The following is a 14,051-nucleotide window of genomic DNA, read 5'->3' as shown; positions in this document are numbered from 1 at the left end:
CTGGCTTAAGTTGAGTCAAATCATTTTTATGACAAATATGATATATTTAATATGTAGCTTATTATTTTTTTAATCATATATTAATTATATAACAAGTGTAATATATTTTAAATTTGATTAAACTCGATTCGAATTAAAGAAATTGAACCAATACCCGGGTTCAATTTTGATTTCAATTTTAATTATTGATTAAATCTGAAAATCCTAATTTTTCTGAAAGATATTGTATTGAGCAAATTATTGAATGGAACTGAATAATTCAATTTGATATTCAATAATACTAAAGTTTGTATTGAATTGAATTTACGGAATGGATTCGGAGCGGTGTGCAGCATTAAAGAAGACAGAGCAAAGAAAATAACAGAAGAGGATTGGTCAACGGTTTGTGTGTATAAATAGCTGTAGCCTTCCTTTCTCTTTTCCACTGCACTTCATATTCATTCACCAAACACTTGAGACGCAGTAGAGAGCAGAGACACCCCTAAACAGAGACCCTTTATTCCAATGGCCACCAAAGTGTACATTGTGTACGTATTTTCACATTTTGCCCTATATTCATTCAATACATGTTTTTTAGTTCTGTAAATTCCCCTGTTTCTTGAATGTATCTACCTACGGTTTTTATTTCTGTGCTGTTCTTTTCAATGCTTATTAACTGCATCTTTGTACTTGTTTTCCTTATTTTGTCATGTATGACATTAGCGTGGCTTGTGTTATGTATTTGAGAGTTGTTTGATGGTTGAGTGTTGGAAATCCACTGTTTCTTGATTTCCCTGCATTGCAAACCCTGTTCATCAACATCTTCTCCTACGCACAACACCCAACAGAATGGGAGAATTTTCTTGTTTGTTATTTCTGCTTAATTCTTGATTTTGGTGTTGCCTAATAGCATTAGTAGGGGAGTTGCTGCTGGGATGGATCTGCAATCTCCGATGAGTTAGTTTATTGATATTCATCATGGACGGGGTCTTCTTCCCATGTGATTTTACTTCATATGCTGACACTGTCATGATTCTTGCATTACTTTAAGAGGCGGCATGAATTTTAACAGAGCATATAGCTTAAAAAATTGGCAGTTGTACAGTCGACGGTTGACCATGGAACTTGAATTTATTTGTGCAGTTACTACTCGATGTATGGGCATGTCGAGAGACTTGCGCAAGAGATCAAGAAAGGAGCAGAATCTGTCGAAGGAGTTGAGGCTAAATTATGGCAGGTTTGTGTGTTATAGTGGTGTTGGTGCTCAATTTATTAGCTCTAACATCATAGATAAAGAAAGAAACCTTTACTTTGAATAGATTAATGTAGCAGGTTATCCACTTTTTTTATGTAGTAAAATATAGTAACCTATGAATGACATCATATTTCACGCCTGTATCTGAAGACAAGTCCAAGAACCATTTCCAGGCATCTTTTGTAGGTGAATTAACACTTTCTACATATGCCCAATAACTCTGTACGAGGAGTTTCTTAAGACAGCAACCATTATTTATGAGGATGATGAACTTCATTCCGCGTTGTATATAAATAATGACATGGGGCTATTGAACAGGTCCCAGAAACTCTATCTCATGAGATTCTTGGAAAAATGGGTGCCCCACCAAAGACTGATGCGCCAGAGATCACCCCAAGTGAACTTGCCAAAGCTGACGGTTTCGTATTTGGATTCCCCACTAGATTTGGAATGATGGCTGCTCAATTTAAGGCCTTCCTCGATTCAACCGGAGGGCTGTGGAGGACTCAGGCGCTGGCAGGCAAGCCTGCTGGCATCTTTTACAGCACCGGTTCTCAAGGAGGTGGACAAGAGACTACACCGTAAGTTCATAAATCGTCTAATCTTCGTTATAACTAGAACATGCTTTTGTGGGACTGCAGAACTAGCAGAAAAGGGTCATTTTATTGATATTATTTGGTAATTGTGCAGGTTAACAGCCATTACTCAGCTGGTTCATCATGGTATGATTTTTGTCCCCATTGGCTACACATTTGGGGCTGGCATGTTTGAGATGGAGCAGGTTAAGGGTGGCAGCCCTTATGGCGCTGGGACCTTTGCCGGAGACGGCTCCAGACAACCTACAGATCTGGAACTCGGTCAAGCTTTCCACCAAGGGAAGTACATTGCTGCTGTCGCAAAGAAGCTGAAAGCAGCTGCCTAAGTTGCAAAACCATTACTAGTTCTTCGTCCAAAATCTCTGTTTTGATTTAAGATATGTGTTTGTGTTGATCAAATAAATGTCGTGGTTAAAGGAATACGTTTGATTCTCATATAATAGATTCGCTACCAGTGATCTTGTTTCTTGACATTTTGTTGTTCAATATCTTCTTACTTTAATACATTTTGTTTAATCGCTTCCGAATTTTTTGTGCATAACTGGGCTCTGAAGTGTGGACACTGGTTTGGTAAGAGTAATCAATGGATTGGGCCAGGGTGTATTTCAGACTGCCTTTGTTTGGACAGAACAACCTCAGTGGATGCCCTTGGGTTGGATAATTTCATGTGGGGTCTAAACGACCTTCACCTTATGCGTATGGGCTCCAGTGTTCATCACCCCCTCCAATATTATTGGAATCAAATTTAAATGGGTCGAAGACTCGGTTATTACAAATCAAAACAACAACAAAAAAGAAAAAATAGCAAAAGAACAACTCGGTCATTCCAGTTCAGCGATGTCTGAAATCTAGTTAAAAAGATTTGATGTCATGATTAACGATTGAAATTTATAATGTAACTACAAGCAATTCACACTAAAAAAATCAATTACAGGGTTGACAGAATTAAATTCGATATGAATTAACAGTCCTAAAATGACAAATGAAGAGCGTATGAGTAGATGCTTTTACTTTTCAATATTCCATCATATTTAGGACTAATTAAGAGACTATGAATAGATTCTTTTACTTTTCAATATTCCATCATGTTATCCCCTCTGCCTAGGATCTTAACCAAACTAAGTAGTGTTCCGATCTGATCTAGAATTTCCCAATTAAATTCGGAATTGAATTCTATCATGCATCAAAATATACCAATCCATGCATGATGCTAGAACTAGAAGGTGTGGTATAATGCCCATCACCCCATCAGTTTCAGTCATCAAAAAGACTGGAAAGCAGATGCCAACAGATACCATGAAAAAAGGTTTCCAACTGCCAAAGTTTTTTTTTTTTTTTTCCATTTGATAAATAGTTCGGAAAATGTCAAAACACTTTCTGATGTTTTGTCCCTTCTCATATGGATTCTTCGGATTTAAGTTTCAATTCTGATCTTTAACATCATATTTGCCGAATTGTACGCGACAATTTTAGTGGCTAAGAGATCGATTTTTTTTTTTTTTTCTCCATTTGATAAATAGTTCGGAAAATGTCAAAACACTTTCTGATGTTTTGTCCCTTCTCATATGGATTCTTCGGATTTAAGTTTCAATTCTGATCTTTAACATCATATTTGCCGAATTGTACGCGACAATTTTAGTGGCTAAGAGATCGATGTCGATTAATATCATAGATTTTATCTCCTTTTCTTCTGGGATCTTGAATTATATAATGGTTACAGTCTCACAGATCATCATCTTCAGGGATTTAATAATTTCTTTTTTCACTGCTTTCCATGTTTTACCATGCATATACTCGATCGTCATGACACTTTTCTATGATTAATTATACGAGCGCAAATATTTATGGATTTTATTACAACTCAGAGCAACAAAATTGAACTCAAAGAATAGACCTCCTCTCGAAAAATAAATAAATAAATTATGTGTGAAGTTGCTTTAATATTGTAAAGGTGATTCTCAGACTTTACCATTTCTTTATTAAGCATGGGAGCATCATATTCTATAAAATAATCAATTTTCTAGCAACGTACGTACAAACTGAATTAAAATTAAAATCCTCGATCTCTTACTCATTATAAATATCGACTATTAATTGTCTTCATCCCTAACAATCTAAACACTTATTATTATCCTCGAGCATATTAATGTTCTTCAATTTGGACAAAAGTACTAAAAGTACTGTACTCGTAAAACAGAAGATGTATCCTCCATCCAGTGGGTTAGAATCAGCATATGTGAGTAATAAATTTAGTGAAAAAGAGATTAGGCAGAGATAGCTGCAGGAGAACAATTGAATAAACAAAAATAGAATGAAACAGATGGCGTTAGATATCTGGAATTTTATAATGTTTTATTCGGATAAAAAGTTACAAAAAGTGGTGAACAATCTGACTAGGATCATATATATATATATATATATATAGACTGATCGATGAAATTTGTCTGTTCATCCGAAACTTCAACGGATATGCTATAAAATTCTGGAGATTAATTGGAAGTAAATTCGCTCTACCAACAGCTGCAATGGGACTACTTGTCTGATCAAATCATGATATGGTAGCAATGTACGTTCAACTTCGGACATGTCCTTTCAACTCGTTCGGCCACATATCACATGCATTGAAAAAACACCCCCTGTATGGTTAGCGGACAACCATTGTGTTCTTATAAAAAGCTCAACATCAATTTAGGTTGTAATTGAATGACATATCTAATTTTAAAAATCAGTTGAAAAATGATTAGGTGGGTATGTATTTCCATCCCTCATGTGGAACGAGGCATACTTAATTAATGATAGTATATACACGACTTGTGAGGGAATTACTAAAAAAAAGAAAACGCAACATCATCTTATATATATATATATATATATATATACTAATTAAGGCTAAATTGTATAAACGCAACATCATCTTATATATATATATATATATATATACTAATTAAGGCTAAATTGTATTTGTTGTCCTGAATGTTAGGTGGTGGCCATCTAGAGACTCTAGCTACAGGGTTGACAAATTATTGAATTATGGATTATAATTTGCCACCTCTGTAGTTAGAGTTCTTAAAACGCAACAGCCTGACATACCGGACAGTAAATACAATTTAACCTAGCTATATGCTAAATTATTAGTGCGTACAAGATAGAATTTGAAAATGGGGTTGTAGGTACAATTAACAATCCCTGCGCCATCTCAATAATAGTAGGAAACCCTAAAGGCATGAAATGTGGGACGCTTTCTAACTTCCACTACCACCTTCGTGACTATAAAACAAATCAAAAAGTGAACAAAGTTAAATGATTAAGCTCCGAACACTCTTTGCTTGATCTCTCAAATTCAATAATAATGTCTTGATTTGTGTACAACTTCTGCATAATTAAATTAAAAGCTGGTGGGAAGCTAACCCTACTTAAAATAAAGAAACAGGAACACGTACAACTTTTTCTATAAGATGCTAAATTCAGCTGAAAACTGACCATAATGCAGATGATCAAAGCTGAATTTAGCATCTGTTCCTGTTCCTGAACCACCCCTTAATCAATTATAATACAAAGTTTATTACAATATCCTTTTAAATCCTAAATATATGTATCCCTAATCATAATATCATATGCTGGCTTAATTACATGATGATATGGCCCAGGATGGGCTGTCTTCCTTGGACGCCCACTTCATTACCTTTCTCTTTTTCTCTCTTTTCCTTTGTCTTCACTTTTCCTCAATACACCAAAAATGTGGCTCTCATTGTGGCAATATCTTCTCTCTGTCCAGCTCTTTTCCAGATAGATCGATGTAAATTAATGATCAGTACTTGTTGAATATATTACTTTTACTTTTTTTTTTTTTTCTTTTTGTAATTTCTCTATTTGAAGCTTCCTCCGAATGTAGGTGTCCAGAAATCTGAACTAGTCTCAGACGCAACAGGGAAGGTGCTTGATATCGGCACAAGACATAAACCCCGGCTTTTTAGGTCTTGTATTAACCCTTGTTGATCCTTGTTAACTCTACTATAATCAGCAGCCTGCATAAAATATAGCTACTCACGATTATTCCGTGATATAGACCGTCTCTTTTCCTAGCACTAACGACATCATCTTTTCTAGATCATTGGTCTTTAATTGTTCCAAAATACCAAAAAAGAGGTGTATCAGAATCCTGTACTCTTATACAGCAAAACTATGTGTGTGTGTGTGTGTATATAAACAATTCAGAGCATTTTGCTTTTGTTCTACAGGCTGATATTATATTGGAAACTAATAATTATCTTGATTAGGTCTGACCTGTTGACGTTGCGACGAAGGGGATCCATTTTTCAAATACGGTGTACTTAATACCTGGAATCATAGCATAAAATATTATATTTAGGCACAATTTTCAGCAGTACAGAATGTGAGGACTAAAATTTGGGGGTAACAATAACATACACTGACTTGATCATGTAGAAACTTGATGTATTCAATAGCTTCATGGAGAACAGATGCAGTATCAGTCTGGAAAGAGTAGCAAACTCTCAGTAAATTAGTACAAAGCATACTGAATTGAAACTATCATAATGTTGAAGAATGCTCCAAATTTTTACCTTTCCAAAAGGTGAAACCAACTGCTGGAGAGCAGTTATTCGGTCCCCCAGCTTCTCTTTTCGAACCTGTCGAGAAAAGCTGAAGGTTATCATCCATTTCCATGCTCCAATAATAATTTATACTTACACAAGAATAAAGAGTACTAAAGTTCCCTTTAAATTTGTCAAAAGCTTAATCAAGTCTATTGTACCTTAAAGGTTGGCAAAGGCGATGGCGTTTCAATTCTTGGACGCTTGAATGTTGCCGGTTCATTACCCGCTTTCTTTGCTAGCGAGGCTAAGTCCCTCGCTTCTCCATTTTGATGCTGAAAATTTGTGAAATTTTTTCTAAGTACCAAGTCTGTCTTGAAAAACCCTAGACACATGAACTTATAATTTACATGAAAGAAATTTTTAACATGCATATCAAGCTAAATATACCTTTTGACTGAAGCTGGGGAGATTAGGTATTTTAATATTAAGAGATGATGGAGGGAACTGTCCGGATTGTGCCGAAGGGAGAAAATTTGTGGGAACAGTACTCAGACCGGCGGTGGCCTTCCACAAGGGTGCGTTATTAGTGAAGGGCAAATGATTGGTTGGCTGTTGTCTTGTAAAAGAGGGATCTTCAGCGGGAGAGACTTTAGCCAAACTAGCCAAGAATTCGTCTGAATTCAATGTATCAGTCGCAGCAGACGAGTAATTCATTGCCTGGTTATCTAACAAAGATTGTTGGGGTTGAGAATCCGTGTCAAACAGAGTTTGCAACAAGGATGAGGTGTAGCTATATGAGGTCGAGTTCAAAGGAAAGCCCGCTGATAGCCCTTGGCAAGTTGTTACACAGTCAGAAGAACTGGTGACAGAGTTAAACTGCTGGTGATGCTCTAGAGGAAAAGTTTGATTCGCTTGTTTAAATGAGTTAACTGAAGAATCTTCCGAGAAATTATTGGAACTCCAGTTCTTGTGGATCTGAGGGTAGTCGACCCTCGTTTCTTGCCGATAATTCATGCTTGAATCTTGCAGGATGTTAGTATAGTTTCCGTCTGATCTTCCACTATCATGTCTGCAAGACGACAAGAAGAAAACATGAGTTTCTTGCAGCAACTTGACTTCCTTTCCCACATGATTACAACGAAAACAAGTCAAAACAAGTTCAATTTTAGATCCACTTAAATTAACAAAATTAAACATTACAGAAATCAAAACCCAGTACGAATATGCAGATATTTCATACATACTGCAAAATCAACTTACAGGAAATCTTGGTTCCAGTCATCAGGAGTTGTGGACGATGAAAGGTTGATTCCCATCATTTGGAGTGTCGAGTCAACTGACATGGTTCCATTGGCAGCGGACTCCTGCTGAGGTTTTCGGCCGTCAGCGGCTGAACCGACGGACTCGTCGTTTGACCTTGGTGCCTTCATGTCCATGATTAGGTCATAATTCGACCACCCGAAGCTCCCAATATCATTGGTCGGCAACGAACACGGCGATCCAAACAGATTCCTCGACGGATTCCACCAGTTTCCTCCACATACTCCCCCTTGAAATTCTTCGGATGCCATGGCAAGTTAGCAAGTTTCTTGATCTTCCAACTCTGCTAGCTGCGCCCGAAATGTTGCGGAAATTGAGTTGGGCTCATATGTAAGAGAATGTCATGTATGGATGTTGCTGTGTATATATATACAAAGCTACCCAGGCTCATGTATTTTTGTACACATCAAACAGTTGGAGCTGGGTACGGACAGGCGAATTAAACTACGGGAATCTGGTCTACACATTAAGGTAATTAAAGATTGTGATTAAAAAAAATCCAAATAAGGGATATAATGAGATAAGACTTATATTTATTTATATTTTTTGTGGGGTGGGAGGGGGGTAGAATTATCATTTTCTTGATATGGTATTAAGGGAGTATTATTTTATATTGTGGCTAGGTAGACTAGCTGCAACTGCAACTTTAATTAGTGTTAATTTCTTTAATTAATTCTCTTTTTGTTGTTTAGTGTGAAGCATAAATTAAATTCCCAAGTTGCTTATAAAGAAAGGGATGGGGTGTGAGGGTATGATGGGGAAGTTTGATCTGTCTAGCCACGTCAAAGTTAGGAATAATAATGCTACTACCTTTTTTGCTTGCTAAAAAATTCCAAGCCTGAAATTATTTATAGAAGCGAACCGGAATTTCAGGACCATTTGCACACATTTCCCTTTCAAAATATTCAGTATGATTGTCCACAAACCACATATACATTCTAATTACCCATTATGTTTTATTATTAAAAAATGACCTTCTTCTAAACATACATTATTTTGAATTATAACAATCAATTAATTAACTAACGTTGGTTTCTCAATCTTATGGGTGTTAATCACCAGCACTTTATATTTACCTAGTTTGAACGTAGTCATGCTTTGCAAGCAGACAGTCAAGCACTAACCGTTAGTTCAGTTCCAGAAATAAAAAGTGACCCTATATAATTTCCAGTACATTACATTTCCCAGAAAACAATGGTCTGTCCTTTTTTGGACAAGTATTAGCTATGTAATTAATTAGCTTAAGTAGTTGGTGTTCTGAAATCCATGCTTGAGGCAGTTGACGAAATGACAATGCCTATGATGAGGATTTATATAGCTATATAAACTCCCGAACTGGGCGATCTTTCATGTCCACAATGCATCAAACTAAAAGTCAATTATAGTAATTAATTGATTTAATCTAATCAGACTTAATCAAATACTATATATGTTTGTAAGATTACATTAAAAGTCGTCGCGATTTGGACTCAAGTATGTAAATATTTTATTTTCTTCCTAATTGATTGCCAAATATCTCAACGAAAGACGCGTTTTCTGGTATTTCTTGCTAACCCCTCGTCAACGTTGAAGAAATTATTAATATGTATATATAGCTGAGGGTGTTGACTTGCGTATCTAAAATATTTCAAACTTAAGTTAGGATGAGTTCCATATAAGTCGCAGTTTTCTTTTCTTTTCTTTCTTTTCCCCCCATTTCATTAATAATCACTTAATTTTATCTACTTTTTTTAATATAATAAAATTGGTAGTTGGAGACTCGTAAGTCAACAGGCCGGGAAGAACATTTGTTGCACCTTTTGACATGTTAAAATATTCGTCCTGTACCATTTACGTAATATTTACTATATATATATTGACCCATGTCAAACATATATATATAGTAATTTTAAAGTATATATACATTAAAAGAAAAATTAATACAACTTCTTTTTCTTATCCGCACAATATTTAGGACCCGAAAGATGACCGACCAAAAATAAAGTTGCACGATTAACTATTGCTGCAAGACGTGATGTTGCACGTTTTTATTTAGGGCAAGTTATACGTAATTTTTTTCCCTTAACCTTCCTAGTTTTAAGATGAAACGATCACTATAGAATTTTGTTTCAATTGGCCCTTGTTGATAATTATACATTTATATATAGTGATGTCAGTGACAATAAATTTTTTATTATTATATTTATATTTGCGTTCTTAATTGTTAATGCTGACAGTTTTATATGTAACGATTGTATTATTAATTATTTATAATGGTGGTTTTTACACCATATTCATTTTTTTATTATTAATAGAATTATGAAAAATATTACTGCAATCAAATACAAATGTTTATTACTTATTACATAAAAATTGATGATTAATGTTAATATTTCACTAATATTTTTTTTTAATGAGGGATGTTATAATATATAATAGAACCTAAGTTAACTATAAATAAAAGAAAGAAAAATAGAAATAACATGGTGCATGCACTAACTCAACAGTGTGAGAGAATTCATTTTGTAATTTGCTACTTGCATAGCTAGGCGGCTACAAGCGACGTCGTATAAGTGGGTGGGTGGGTGGTTTTGTTTTCTTAGGCGATGCTGAGAACGTGTGAGGGTGTGGCTCTAAAACGAGTCAAACACCGGGTCCCACTCGCAGCACGCGCGGAATGAGTCCACACATTGGGCCCGAAGAGTCAAACCCCTGATTCTAACTAACTTGGTTTATTAATTAATTGGTCAACCACATAATAATATAATTAATAATATATCATCCTTAATCCTTATTTTATCACGCACTTAATCATGCTCCTGCTTCTCTAAACAGCCGTCACCCACACCCCCAACCTTCTTAACTTCATGTATTAGAGTGCTAATCACTTTCTAATCAATTGGGATTTTCATATACCTATATTTAATCTAAAAATTAAACGCTAAGCTATATAAAATCAAATTTGCGTCATTTTAATCTAAAACTATTTTTTTAAGTTAATTAATACTCAATATTTCAATAACATAATTTTAAAAAATATTTAATTTCTTATGTCAAGTTAGGGGGATATAAAGTATAAATTTGAACATAATTTGGAATACTGTATATAATTATATATTTTATATGGCTTATTTTCTTAAAACCCTTTTGTCAACTCAAAAATATAAAATTATTTTATATGGCTTATTTAATTTCTTATGTCAAGTTAGGATTTTCATTTTATAAGCAGGAAACAAAACATAATAGCAACCCTAATTTCCAACCCTTGGATTTATTAATCATATCAAGCCAACCTACAATCATCAGAAATTTGGTATCAATCACATGTGATTTAACTATTGACAATTTATATGGGTACAAATTTACATGGACCCACAACTATATAAACGTTCGAAAATTTAGATGTATTTTCTATTAAACTACTAGAATTGAAAATTAGAGTTATAATCAATCAGTTTGTTGAATTTACATTACTCTCATTTTTTAAAGAGGGATCCTAATTTCAAATTTAGACATCTTTAAAATAAAATAAAATATTATGAAAATACGGTTAAAGCAGCAGTTTTTCTATATATACCAAAAACATGAGCACTTTGAATTGTCACAGCCATCCACTCCTCGGATTAACCAATTGTCTTGTTGCGGAGGCGGAATATCAATACAGTGCAAAATGACCGAGTTGACCCTCAAGTTAATGTCATTGCTTATGCATATTCCGACCATATTTATGGTGCATGTTGCCTAATGCTAAAGGGAAATTGTAATTTACCTACTTGTATTTTAAAAAATAAAAAATAATTTTTTTTATAAAAAATAAAAAGATTTTTTTTAAAAAAAATATAGTAATTTACCCCCTATATTTTAAAAAATAAAACAATTTACCTTCCTACTTAAGGAGATAAATTACTATTTATTTTTTAGGGAATAATTTGCTCATTTTAAAAAAACAAAATAAATAGTAAGATTGTAGTTATTTTGCATTTGGATGCTATTAGCACTCCTAACATCATTACTCCTAGTTTCACTCATCTGTGTGCTGAGATATTGGGTACTCTGCTGGTTGCTTGTTGCATGCTGCAGATTATTTGCATATTATTTAATCTCCTTTGTTATGTGATGGAGGCATTGCTGCTGTTATTTGTTCTTAAAAACCTTGCATGCTTCTGTCAAGATAATTTTGTATAGATTCATTTTAGAGCTAGCCTTCTAGCTTTTTGCTTGAGTGACATTTTTATTTCTGCATCTACAAATATTACTTAGATTTTATATGGAACATAGGAGATGCCCTTCTACCTATGTTTTGTTTGGAAATTGTGTTCAACAATCTGTTGTAGGTGATAAGATGCGATCAGTGTCCTCAGTGACATGGATAGGAACCCTTTTTTGTAAGGGAATAATACTCATTATTTATGCTTTCTCGATTATCTATTATAAGAGAGCAGTACTCCTTGTTTTATGACTTCTTAGAGGAAGGAATTAGTACTCTCCATTGTACATTTATCCTTTTTCCTGTTTATATGAAAGAGACGGGGATCTCAAAAACCTCCCTCCACCCTCATCTGGTTTGATTTTTTTTTTTAAAAAAAAAAAAGCATATGTAGCCCTTCTACTTACACATTCATCAATATTCACCTCAACCCCCACAAATTTGCATTCATTTCATTTGGATTATACTTAAAATCCATTCGATCAATCAAATCATATTAAATGTACATGTATAATCTGTCAATGACATATTACAATTAGATAAATTCATATATAATTGATTTCGATAATGCATATAAATATTAATGGATGATTTTGTCTTCTTTATTTTGATTTAAAAAGAAAAAAGGTGCAAAAATAATTACCCTAGTCGATGGATTAGAATTAACAATTTCGATAAAATGTCATTTCCATACTTCAGAAATTAAGTATTTTTTTTTAATTTACAGTAAATGTGAGTACTCTTTATATTCAATATCTACCATAAGAACAAAATTATTAAATCTATTGGTCGCCATTGAAATTATATAGTTTTTTTTTTCTTTCTATTTTTCAATATTTAAGATAAAAATAAAAATGAAACGTTAAAACATTGTTAGCACTCTATAAAATGGATGACGCTATTGTGATATCAAGATGACGCCATAATTGAGGTACGCAAAAGGACAAAAACTACAAAGGTGAAATGGGGATGCGCAGGCAGATGTACAACTACCAAAGGTCAGGGGAGGTACCACTTTGTCACGTGGCAGTCAGGTGGGAATGGAGAGGGGGCCCGACGGAATGAATGATGACAGTAGGAAATGATTACTGTTGGAAAAGATAAAAGATACTGGAATAATAAGGCACGAGGGGTCTCGGCTGCACTGCTCTCTGTAGCTACTGGCTACTGTTATCTCATGTGGGGTGGCTTCGAAATTTCGGATTGAATTTTTTCATGTAATATTTATTTTATTTAATACCTTTATATTATGTTTATATTTTTTTTAAAAAATAAAATATATAATATCATCTTTATATACATAATATATATATATTGGATGAAATAATCGATAAAATATAATTTTCAATAAAAAATTCGCAAAATTCCTCCACCTCTCCCTAATCCCATACAACTTCTGGCTGTTCCGATTGCATGCTTTCTCCATGCACATGTGCTTCATGTTGTTGGCGTTATCGGCCACCAATATCATCAATCAACGCCGAGTACTGATGTTTGTACTTTATTCACCCACCGCCCCTCATTTCTTGTTCTCTCAATCTTCAAATGTCGTCATCTCTTCTTACTTATATTCGCACCATTGTGTTACATTATATTATTCCTTAACAAAATTTTATAATTTAAATTTTACGCATTTAATCATTAATAAATACTGCTTTTGATTGGAGGATCCGAACACTCTATTATTTTATAAAGACTGATCTGTTTTAACCGATTGTATCGAAATGCATTCATTGGCCCGTTTTGTTCAATATATGTAGATGGCAATTTGCTGTAACATACTAAAATGTTGAATATGTATACGCAAATTAGGATGGAGTAATATTTTGATCATCAAGTAAAACATTAGTTCTTATTAAAAAGCATGTATGATGTAATATTTATGAAACAATAAAAGATCAAAGTTATTGTTTCAAATTTGATTCAGATATATGTGTTAATAGTATGTGCATCACCAATAGACTCCCGTATATTTTTATAAGAAATGCGCTAGTTTTGTAGATAAATATATATTTAATTAAATAAAATATTACATTAATTAGAAAATCCTTGATGTAGGATCATTACCTTGAAGACCCTTATAAGAAAATGCTTTTTTATTTAAAAAAAGAAAATCATAGTGAGAACCAAAGAACTAAACAATCTCCTCCCTATTTTTA

General features: G+C 33.9%; 2 protein-coding genes across 3 annotated transcripts; one reads left to right on the top strand and one right to left on the bottom strand.

The window, feature by feature from the left end:
* On the top strand, positions 505–2,356 carry LOC105175436 (probable NAD(P)H dehydrogenase (quinone) FQR1-like 1). The gene is made up of 4 exons (XM_011097871.2): positions 505–527; positions 1,123–1,216; positions 1,553–1,815; positions 1,925–2,356. The coding sequence occupies exons 1-4, from the start codon at positions 505–507 to the stop codon at positions 2,154–2,156; spliced, it is 612 nt and encodes a 203-aa protein (XP_011096173.1). The 3' UTR covers positions 2,157–2,356.
* Positions 5,635–8,146, bottom strand: LOC105175434 (transcription factor bHLH112). Of its 2 annotated transcripts, none has more exons than XM_011097870.2 (7): positions 7,647–8,146; positions 6,834–7,455; positions 6,605–6,718; positions 6,414–6,479; positions 6,265–6,324; positions 6,115–6,168; positions 5,635–5,855 (listed from the first exon to the last, which is right to left on the bottom strand). In XM_011097870.2, exons 1-7 carry the CDS (start codon positions 7,955–7,957, stop codon positions 5,697–5,699), a joined length of 1,386 nt encoding a protein of 461 aa, XP_011096172.1. In that variant the 5' UTR covers positions 7,958–8,146; the 3' UTR covers positions 5,635–5,696. The 2 variants fall into 2 exon arrangements, with proteins under 2 accessions (XP_011096172.1, XP_011096171.1); XM_011097869.2 differs by having other exon boundaries at positions 6,259–6,324; positions 7,647–8,145.

This window comes from Sesamum indicum, linkage group LG12 (assembly GCF_000512975.1).
Source record: "Sesamum indicum cultivar Zhongzhi No. 13 linkage group LG12, S_indicum_v1.0, whole genome shotgun sequence".
NCBI classification, from domain to species: Eukaryota; Viridiplantae; Streptophyta; class Magnoliopsida; order Lamiales; family Pedaliaceae; genus Sesamum; species Sesamum indicum.
Note: the sequence above shows the minus strand (reverse complement) of the source record. Positions and strands in the feature narration are given on the sequence as shown.